The sequence below is a fragment of the Xiphophorus hellerii genome, chromosome 20, assembly GCF_003331165.1.
Source record: "Xiphophorus hellerii strain 12219 chromosome 20, Xiphophorus_hellerii-4.1, whole genome shotgun sequence".
NCBI classification, from domain to species: domain Eukaryota; kingdom Metazoa; phylum Chordata; class Actinopteri; order Cyprinodontiformes; family Poeciliidae; genus Xiphophorus; species Xiphophorus hellerii.
In genome coordinates this window covers 16,643,903-16,655,456 of record NC_045691.1, presented here as the reverse complement: position 1 = coordinate 16,655,456, position 11,554 = coordinate 16,643,903, and the positions used below count along the sequence as shown (strand labels likewise).

General features: G+C 36.5%; 1 protein-coding gene across 1 annotated transcript; it reads right to left on the bottom strand.

The window, feature by feature from the left end:
• Window positions 1-940: 940 nt before the first annotated feature.
• cyb561d2 (cytochrome b561 family, member D2) lies at window positions 941-3,245 on the bottom strand. Its single transcript, XM_032549023.1, is given in 4 exon segments — window positions 941-1,440; window positions 1,442-1,612; window positions 2,473-2,510; window positions 2,603-3,245. Coding segments are annotated over 4 exon segments (675 nt in total). The 5' UTR covers window positions 2,736-3,245; the 3' UTR covers window positions 941-1,107.
• Window positions 3,246-11,554: the final 8,309 nt, after the last annotated feature.

Sequence of the window (11,554 nt, the reverse complement as noted above, 5' to 3'; positions counted from 1 at the left end):
GAAAATACACAAAAAATTAAAATGTGAAAATATATTCAAAATGTAGGGGGGAAAAAAACAACTCTCTCAAATGTGACACACTTAACACGCCAGGAGCCAAATGTAATTGAAAAGCAAGATTATGCTAAAAAGCAGAATCTGTAGTAGGAAAGCTAACAATTTATTTTGGATAAAACTGGGTTAAAAAAAAATCTATTTATGAACATAGGTTTGGCATATTATGTTCAAAATGGAAATGATTGTCCAACCATATTGAGTTGTAAGTTGAGGGAAAAGACACCTGACAAAAAATGTCCTGAACCTGAGACCTTTCAGAGAGCAAAATAGGTTTTCTAAATTTAAATATTAAATACTTTATTTTCATTGTTTATTTAAAATAAATATAAAAGAATCACACTTATGACAATAAAATGTATGTACATTTTATTGTTATACGTAACATGACCGTTTATGCTATAAAAGGTCTCAACTAAAAGGGACAAAGTTCTAAGAGATTAATTTATTTCATTTAAATTAAAAGTTTTCTATATGAAGTGCATTCAGTAGGACCAGTGCTGTATGTTGTGTATATATGTATAAGTGTTAGAATATGCAAGAAAAATAAACAAAGCAAAAAAGTGAAGTATATCTGGGTGAGAGCAGATTAGTCAGTATTCCACCTTTAAATAACTATCTCACCAATTCCCAAGTAGATTCAGCAATAATCAGTAACAGAAATACTTGCAGTTATTACAAATGTTTTTATTTTTTTCCACTTTGACCACCAAAATTGTATTTTTGTACTTGAAAATGATGTAGATATTTCTGCTTTTTCATTTTTTATTTGAATTATTTGTTCTGCTTGCAGAGCATACTCGCAGTGCATAATAATGCTAAAAAAAATGCATGTTGCTTTATAAGAGCATGTACTAGTATGCAAGTATAAAAAGGACTCTTGTTCCTCTTCTGCATATTTTGACTTTTTATTCATTCAAGCATGGAAAGATCACCAACAAAAAATTGCATCAAAAATCAAAAAAGGCAGGAAAGTTTGTGAACTGAGAAGTAATATTTCAGTCTTTAAAAGGAGCACAGTGAGCTTAGCTCTGTTCATCCAACGCACCTCCATCAGGACTGCAGCCGCTTTTTAGCAACGTAAGCACTGGAGACCTGATTCATAATGATCAGAGCGCTGAGAGCGGGGCAGATTGCTGCCAGGTACCAGGCGTACCCCCCTACTGACGCCGTGAACCAGGAGGAGCAGAGCCCGAGCAGCAGGCTGGTGGAGCCCAGCAGGAAGGTGACGAGTCCCGACGCGGCGTGGTAGCGCTTCAGCTTGGCGAGGGACCAGTCTTTGGCCAGAGAGTGGTAAATGAGAGGCATGGCTGCCAAGGACTGCACGCACACAACACACACTGTGATTAGTCCCAGCAGGCCGTGCCACGAAGTGAAGTGGGCTTTTACCGTTCAGATTTTTGTTGTAGTAGACGGCAGCCAGGCCCAGAACGGCACAGGAGCCACAGAGGCTCTGCAGGATCCAGTGAACACGGCCTTTGGTCTTGTGTGGAAACCTCTTGATGAAGGAGCCGTGGGGCGAAAAGAGCAGGATGGCTTCCGTCATAAAGAAGCCAAACTAAAACAAAAAGAAGAAAAGTCATTATTGACTCATTGTAAGTTAGAAAAGAGGTGGTATACAAATCAATTAAAATCTAAATAACTGTACCAATAAAAATTTGAAACATTTGTGCAGAGCAAGTTTAGCCAAGAACTTAAAGAAGCTGTCCAGTGATTCATCTAGTTCACGGGTCTGCAACCTGCGGTTCAAGGGCCATGTGTGGCTCTTTGGCTCCTCCACTGTGGCTCTTACAAAGCCAAAAAGGAAATGTTTTTCAGAGATTTTCTGTAAGTTTCTTTGCTAAATCTGAATATAATAATACCTACAAGTCTTCATTTTCAATATTTATAGAAAAGGCTCACCTCATTCTATAATGTTTAATTTTGTTCTAAAATCTGAAAATATTAGTATATTTTAGTTTAATTTGCTAGCTTTCATAATGATACATTTTATGCAAAATTATGTTTTGCCGCTCTAGAAGAGTTTTATTTATTAGCGGCTAAACTTTGAGTGGAAAAGGTCGCTGACCTCTGATCTACTTGGTGCCTTACATTAACCGTCCTACATACTGTAATGTCAGAACTTCAACTGTTGTGTATTCAATTAGGTTTTTGTTTGTAGTAGTGCACAATTAATGACATTCAAAATGTTTGATGAACATGCATCAAAAAGTAACTGATCCCCCATTACTCTAAAACTCCCAAATAAAATCCACTGCAGTCAGCTTCCTTTGAGTCAGTTTATAATTATGAGAAGAAGGTAGAAAAATACCCTCCAACTTTGTTTCTACTTCACAATCAAGCAACCAGTCATGTCCCAATAAACAAAGTAAAGTTCGTATTGAGGCTTTTTGAGTTTATAAATTAGGTTCAACTTACAGCTACTGTCATCAGGAAAGGATGCCATGAAAACACACCTGAAAGAAAACATGCGGGGTTAAAGATCAACAAAATGATATGCAAACTGACGTAAAAAAAAAAAAAAGACGTCAACTTTAACCACACTCACTTGTTCCGGGTAGGGAGAGAAATGCAATAAAAACAGGAAAGGCTATGGAGATTATGTGAGTCAGTCCTACAGAGACTGCTCTAATAAAACCGTAAAACCGAGTTTCAGATTCAGCCTCCTTGTTGTGGATCATGTTATAAATTATCACGTCCGATTGTCTCCAACTTAATGAAAGCGGAAGTGACGATAATTAAAAGTCCTTCCCTGACTGTAGCTCAGCTCTGCTTAAGATCATCAGATGACCATCGTTATTAAATCACAGTCATATAACTTTAACTTGACAAAACGTCCAGTGTCTGGTACTCTCGTACACGTCGCCGTGATGTCCCGTAGCAGGAATGGGAAAACCCAGCTTCCGTTTAATCTTTTCAAAATAAAGGTCGTTTGTGTCTTCACTTCCTTTCCTTACAATTATTTCTGTAAGGAATTACTCGCCTACATTTTTTTAAATAAAAAAAATATATATGTTGATTTTTCTTTTAGACACAAATGTCTCATTTAGACACAAATGAGTCCATTTTATTTCATTTATTTCGCACAGATTCTCAGAAAATTCCAATCTAATGAAACCAGTAAGATTCAAATCCAATTGCAACTGTACTGCTGATTACTCCGGTCAAATATGTCCTTCATATTAACAGTCCACAGTGTAAAGAAAATAATTATTGTTTGGTGCTTAATATAGCTAATTCACGACATGTGTAAAGGTATAGCCAACACTTTAATTTGGAATAGTTTTCTGTTGAACATTTGGGAATTCAGCTGAAGAAGCAGGCCAAAGCAGGGCCTTTTTTCCTCCCCCGCTGACAGACACCAAGCTATAAAATTTACACTCTGATAGGAGTTACAGACTCTTTGGCGCCTCTCCCCGTACCTGGCGCGGCCCAGGACGAAGTCGTCCGCCCTTTGACTTAGATAAAAGCCAGACATCGGAGCTGAGATAGGGGGAGTCCCAGGATCTCTGGGTGTTGAGGGAGTTTCTGATTGGTCAAAGAACGGAACGCCTTGACTGCATATATTAAATAGGGAAACACCTCTTTCATTAAAAAGTACAGGTCAGCAAGCCAGAGAGAGAGGTTTTTTTTTCCATCTTTTCCTCCACATTTTGGGCGCCTTTGTCTGTCTTTTGTGTTTCGTGTTGTCTGTCTCTTGTCTGTATAAAATGTATATCTCTGTACCTCTGCAGCTTTGTTGTCGATTGCTTTGTATGAGATTAAACTCCGTGATCTGTGACGTCAACACGTTTTGTTGTTGTTTCGTTTTAATAGCACGCGGTTGCGGGTCGCTCATGGAGAACGCCGCTCGATCCCGGGCAAAAGGAAAAGAGGAAGGATCCAAAGGTTTTGTCCAAAGCTAGCATTTAATGATCCTCATTTTTTAATATTTGGGGGCTTCGTCCGGTTCTGGAATCTTGGCGGGTGGCGGTCTCTCCCCGATCGATCCGTCCGGCTGGTGCGGTAAGACGTTTTTTAATTACTCTTTTGTTGTGCGCAGCCACGCGGAGTTTCGGAGCTGCAAGGGTGGATAGTTTTGCTCTTAAAATAGTCTGTTGTTAGTTATAATTGGAATTGAACGATAGCCTGCGGTAGGCTTTCAGTGTGTGGTACACTGTATGGAAATACGCATGTACAGCGGACCGTAGCGGGTTCAGACTGAGGATTTTGCGCTCCCTCAGTTGTAAAAGCTGGGTTTTCTTAAGTTTATGTCTTTTTCCCTGGAGACCCATGGCTGTGCTCCTTAAAGAAAGAAATTTAGGAATTGTGTATTTTGAAATAACCTGGGGTAGGTTTATTCAGTGTGTGGGACACTTTAAAAAAATGGCTTGCGGGAAGCTTTGACAATAGTCTGAGGTAGACTGTTAAGGAATCAAGTATTAGTGTTTGGCACACTTTAAAAATAGCTTGCGGGAAGCTTTGACAAATAGTCTGCGGTAGACTTTATAAACGGCCTGCGGTAGGCTTTGATATGGTGCATTTTTTATTTTTTGGCCGGCATTTTATTTTTCCCCGTCTGTCTGTTACGTTTGTCTGAAAACGTGTTTGTGTTCTCTCTGTGTGTGCTGCTTTGTGTGCCGGCTGCCGTGGAAGTGCGCTGTTTGTCCTCAGAGCTTTGTGTGTGTGTGTGGCCGTGTGTGTGCGCGTGCACGAGTTCGGGCTGGCTGTGTGTTTCAGCAGAGTGTTAAGTTGTTTGGATAGCGCTGTGTGTGTGAATTTGCATTGATTTTGCTGCGTTTTATTGTGAAGTTATTATGGACACTGAGTTGCTACACGTGCTGTACGCTATTTTATGGTCGGGGTTCGTTGAAGAGTCGTAACGGGGAAAGTAGAACGATGGCGAACACGTGGTCGTTTAGTTTAAAACATAAATAAATAAATAAAATAAATAGGAGTTCAGTACATAAAACTGGTACCAGAAAACAAAATTATTGGTTGTGGTTTGATTTTAACATAACTTTGAGATGTCTCTCTTTTTAAACGTGCACGGGGATTTAAAAGGTTACTGACGATTGGGGTTTAAAATTAATTAAATTGACACATGACAACATTGGACAATTTCTGAAGCTTCAGTAAATTTCATATAAATTTTAGTAAAATTGATATAAATTACAGTAAAATTTGATAGAATAATGACCACAGACTGACACTTGGGGACTGATGAAATTTTGACTGACTATAAAACCTGGCCAGATGTGTGTGTTTTGTGTTTTCTGTAATGTGTTGTGTGTTTTTGTTTGTGTTATAATTCATGTTGGTTTGACAGAGTGTGTGATTGGAGATAAAATACCATTTGGTATTTTATGTCATATAACTACTGAATTTTTCTCAGTGCTGTTTGATGGTGCAAAATTTCTAGTTTTTACAAACATCCTCTGTGTTAAATTGAACTAACTTCTTAAAATTAAATAATAACAGCAGTAACTGTGACCTGCAGTGTACAGTTTGGAAGGTGATTAAAGGATAGAATCTTGATAAAATACATTATCTGAACAAATTGAAATTACAATATGGGTTCTACGGTTAAATAAATGAATAAATAAATAACGAAAGAAAGAATAAGCCAAGAAAATTAGGTCACAGAGGATTCTAGAAATGCTGTCTTGGCAAATTAATAGTTAAATACATAAATATGCTGAATGGATAAATAGATAAATACATAACTGATTAGGTACAGCTATGAAATAAATTAAATAAAAATTTATATAGACTTGAGAACTGAATAGTGGATATAATGTTAATTATTCCTTCTAAGGCTGTGAAGGTAGTAGGAAAATGGAATAACATACAATGAGTAAAATAGGATTTTTTTCATGAGTTGAGGATAAGAAAAAAAAACGAAGATTTTTAGAGAAACAGGCTCTAACTGTAAGAGGTAATTGTTCAGATAACAACAAACTGCAATATACAACTGACTCTAGATATTTTCACAATCAGTCTTTTTCAAACAGACCAAAACTTTAAGATAGATAAAATATTGTTAAATCTACAGGACTTACGGATAATTAGACAGGATAAATTAGAAGTCACTCTCTTGTTAAATAGAAATTGGTTAAATATAGAAAAGTTTGCTAAAATTTACAAGATTTGTTGTTGAAGGATAACATTAAGTTTGAAATAACTTATTGGTTAATAAATAAAAAAGATTATATGGAACTATTGTAGAGAATCAATATTAAACTGTAATACGAGATGATTCAATACTGCCTATAGACAGACGAGAGGGCTTCGAATAAAATAAAATAAGAAAATTAAGTAAAATAAATACATAGAACAAAACAAGAAGAAGCGACAAGTATGTTTATTTAAGATATGAGAATAATGGAGCTCAGGGAGGAGTTTCAACCCCCATTCACAGAAGTTCAGCACGGGAGAACAAGCTACAGCTGTGCTGTAATTTCTACCCCCACTAGATTCCACTAATTAACATGTGGAGCCTCTTTGCATACCACTGTAGAGTATAGGAAGTTGTAGAGAGTGTTTAGCGTTACACTACGCAGGATTTGATATAGTTTGGTTTCCTAGATTTAGTGGACTGTTTTCTCTAAAATTTGTTTTCATTGGTTTGACTCCCATTTAGTTAATTTTAAATGTCAGTTCTTTATATTTTGTTAAATCTACCAAATTAATTTCTTTCTTTTGAGTTACCAGTTTCCTCTTGACCCGTTCGAAAGGGGGAGGGGGAAATTCAGTCTTCAGTTTAATTTCTTTCATTTGTTGATTTGGTAATATTCTGACCAGTATTTTTCGAAATTTATCATTTTTAGATTTTCTTAACTAAGACTATATTTTTTTTCTTTCAACGTCTCTCTGGCTGGTTTATGCATAACCTTCACTGAGTTTTTAATTGGTATACACGTTTTGTCAAACATTGCTGAAAATTTTTGAGAAGTTTCTACGACGAATTATTTGAAATTATGAGAGGTACATTGAATAATGAGCTTTAAAACTGGAATCTGAAATATTTTGGGAAAATAGCAATCTTGAAGGTTTAAAGCGTGCTACAATAAATTGTTCTGTTTGTTTTTGAAAGGTTTACTTTTTAGACAAGGGCAACATTGCATATCGGTGGGATTTTCTCAGCTTAAATAATAACCCTGTTTCATCATCATCGTTATTTCACATAATAGAAATATGATACATTAGCCAGTAATGTATCATACAGGGGGGAGAATATGTTACGGATTTATTTTTATTTTTATATTACTTACGTAATTTACTTTTATAATACTTAAACAAATTTTTGAAGGACATGTTTGATCTGTCTTACACATAAAAAGTGGAAGGAAAATATTCTCTGGTAATATATGTGCTTATTTTAAATAGGTTTGAGTTGTTCTCCATTAAAAGATGTTCTGATAAATGGGCTAAAGTATTTTGAAATCAATAGAATAATTTATAGTGATAATGAAGCATATTTTGGTTAATTACCTTGGAAAAATAACTATAGAAATTAAAATATTATTGTGTCAGCCATTTTCAGAGCATTAATTTAATGGAGCATGAATGTTTTAAGAAATGTTTTGAAGAATCTGTCATTGATTAAAGTTATCATTAATCAGGAAACGTACACAGGCGGGATTATAATGATTTTTCTAAACTTGATTTTGATTTTTTGATTTACATCCATTTAAAACGAATTTGGATAAAACTTTAAATTCGACGACAAGTCTAAGCCTAGGTACAATTGGTGTATTTTGAAAATGTCTGGATTTGTTTCATTATAATTTCTCCAAGTCTAACTTTTGAATTTTGTTTAAGGAACGCATGTAAAATGATTTACACAGATAACCAATAAGATCTAGTTTGTTCTATGAAAGTAATTTAAACTGGACTGTTTAATTCACATTGTTATTCATTTTGATGGTAAATGTAAGCTTTACAACTACATTTTTAAGTTTTTGTTATTGTTTTGTTTCGTTTGTTTAATCCTATTTTTACAAGATTGGTTTAAGAAAAGATCTGCATTTGTTTAACATTCTGGGAACACGTTACTTTGGAAACATGTCTTTTGAAGCAAATGATTACAGGGTTTTGGTGTTTTCCATCGGTTAGGAGCTATAGTATATTATAATAGAAACGTAAATTGAAGGGATCACATCCACCATTTGATGAACAGAACTGGACAGAGTAGGAGATAAGGTTTCAAGTGATGTGTTGCTCATGGTTTTACACACAGACTGCCCTGGAGCTCGGTGCTCCAGGACTCTGGACTCTGTCATACAAGCTGTGTCATGCGAGGCGGGGGTGGGGCTCCTTGGAGAAGCGGCTTCACACTTATTTCGAAGATAACAGCCACAGAGCCACGAGCGTTGGAGGATTCACTTGAACACAAAGTGAATTGAAGATGTTTGTGTTGAATTACACAAATGAATGATGCCTTTGGATAAATCTGATCTCTGTCTTGTCATTATAGTTTTGCAGCTGGTTTCCTGGTGCCCTGCGGATGTGGTCTCCTTCAAAGTCTGCGTTCTTTGATAAAAAGGATTAAAATAATTTCCCTGGATGGAAAATAACAAAACAAATTTATTTTTAGGTGAAACCATCGTTTGATTATGCTGACTGTAATGAAGATGATATTAAAGAATGTGGTAATTGTGTTTCTGATGCTAATGAAATTCATGTTGAACACAAAATGTCTGTGTAATGACCTGTGACAGGTCGTTTCTTGAGGTTTCCAGTCGAAGAAGATCAGGCTACAAGAGGATCATCATCGACATTGATTTTTATTGCGTGTTTTTAGTTCGTTGGGAACTTTGAAAAGGACTTTCGTTTTGTTTTTTGCGCGCATTTTTTGAACAATTCCTGACGAAGACTTCATATTTTTTAAGAGACTGTCGATGGACATTTAAAAAAAAAACAGACAAGGACGAGCAACAGATTGTAATTTTGTGTCTTTCTCATTTGACAGGTTGTACTTGGGTGGTGAATGTTGTCTTTTAAGTTGCAGAGCATTTCTTACTAATTTTACTATGTATGTCCCTGTTTTATTTTTTTATTTTTCATTGTGCACTTTGGGTTTTGTTTATCCTGTGTTTTTGTTTTATGATTTTATATTTCTGTAAGGATAAGTCGTTTTTACCCTTGGGTTTTGTTTGAAAAGGGGGAACTGTATATAATTAGGCTACGTCAACCTTTTGTTTTCTATTTTTTGTTTTGTTTTATTTTTTTAATACATAGTTTTGGTTCTGCATTAGAAGGCTTAATCAATTTTTATTGAGGTCTTTTTGAAGACCTCAAAAGGGGGAACTGTAAAGAAAATAATTATTGTTTGGTGCTTAATATAGCTAATTCACGACATGTGTAAAGGTATAGCCAACACTTTAATTTGGAATAGTTTTCTGTTGAACATTTGGGAATTCAGCTGAAGAAGCAGGCCAAAGCAGGGCCTTTTTTCCTCCCCCGCTGACAGACACCAAGCTATAAAATTTACACTCTGATAGGAGTTACAGACTCTTTGGCGCCTCTCCCCGTACCTGGCGCGGCCCAGGACGAAGTCGTCCGCCCTTTGACTTAGATAAAAGCCAGACATCGGAGCTGAGATAGGGGGAGTCCCAGGATCTCTGGGTGTTGAGGGAGTTTCTGATTGGTCAAAGAACGGAACGCCTTGACTGCATATATTAAATAGGGAAACACCTCTTTCATTAAAAAGTACAGGTCAGCAAGCCAGAGAGAGAGGTTTTTTTTTCCATCTTTTCCTCCACATTTTGGGCGCCTTTGTCTGTCTTTTGTGTTTCGTGTTGTCTGTCTCTTGTCTGTATAAAATGTATATCTCTGTACCTCTGCAGCTTTGTTGTCGATTGCTTTGTATGAGATTAAACTCCGTGATCTGTGACGTCAACACGTTTTGTTGTTGTTTCGTTTTAATAGCACGCGGTTGCGGGTCGCTCATGGAGAACGCCGCTCGATCCCGGGCAAAAGGAAAAGAGGAAGGATCCAAAGGTTTTGTCCAAAGCTAGCATTTAATGATCCTCATTTTTTAATAACAGTTACTCTGAATGGCTAAAACTCCTCCTAGACCTAGAGCAATCCAGGTTTTAGTTGCTGCTTTGCTCCACCACACCTGAGTCAAATAATCAGGTCATTAGCAGCACTGTGGAGAACCTGACAGCACTGAGGAGGTAATTCAGCTTTGTGATTAAGATGTGTTGAATCAAGTACACATCCAGAAGTTGCTGGACATCGACCCTCAAGGCCTGAATTTGAGGATTCCTGATCTAGATTGTAGGAGCTATTTCTCCATTATTTTCAGTTAAAGTTTAGAATGTAGATTATTTAGTTTATTTTTTTGTTTTATAGTTGATTTATAATTAGACTGTTTATTTTGTTGTTTCTAAATAAGTTTTTGGTTAGTAATTCACTTAATTAGTTAATTGATTTCAGTTTGGGAAGTGGGTGTGTTTCACAGTATAAATACGTAGAGTTTAGATGAGTCTTTAGGCACATGGGTGGTCATATGGTTTTTTACCTGTCTGTCATCAGTCAGTGTTATCAGTGAGAACAGGTGCAGGAGTTAGGATAGGTTTATCCGAAGCCTGTAACTTGTTTTAGCAAAAGATTGAATAAAAGTAAACTAAGAGCATTTTGACTGTTTGACCTTTGTTGTACTGCGTAAACCAGAACCCATGATGCCCAGTATTGACTGTTTGAGTTTATTTCATTTTGTTTTGACCACTTTTTGAGATTTGAATTTTTTCGATTTTGGAATTAAGTTTTCGGGACAAATAGTCAATACATTTCAAGTAAAAAACCTGACCTTGGCATTTTTTGATACGATAGCAAGTAAGAAAGACGATCCTGGAGTTTAATCAACCGTCTCAAGTTGGCGGATGGCTCCGTAAAGTTTGGAGGAACCACTTCCTTTGTTCTCTGGACGCCGAAAGCTGGAGGAAGCGGCCACGCCCACAAGCCATGAAGGTGCTTCACCTCCAAGCTCTAAACGCTCACGTCTTTCTTCAGTGACAGCGGTATGTACAATGATTGCTAATGCTGTAAAGGAAAACGGCCAAACGACAGGAGTTTGATGATAGCGATCAACGTTACCGTACAAGTTTGTCAACATGATGAATGAAAGACTGAGTTAAAGCGCTGCACCTTTACGCACAGCCAGTGACTTTTAAAGAAAAAGGAAAGTTATAGACAAAACTGCAAGCAGTTCAAAGTGTTTGGCTAAAATGTCTGATGTATTGAAAGCACAGTCATCCAAGAGTGATTCGGAGATTTCATCTAAACGAAGTATTAAAATGACTGAGAAAGGCTTGATGTCTTATATAAAAATGTGCCAAAATAAAAGAATTGCTAAATTGAAGCAAGCAAGACGAATAATGGACGATTTAAATATTTTGATGGAGTCAAATGATAAAGCTGACTCAGTGAATTCTCTTCTTGCTACATTTATTCAATGTTCTCAGGATGCAGAGGCGTCTCATAAAAACTTAGCAAGTTTGCCACTCCCCTC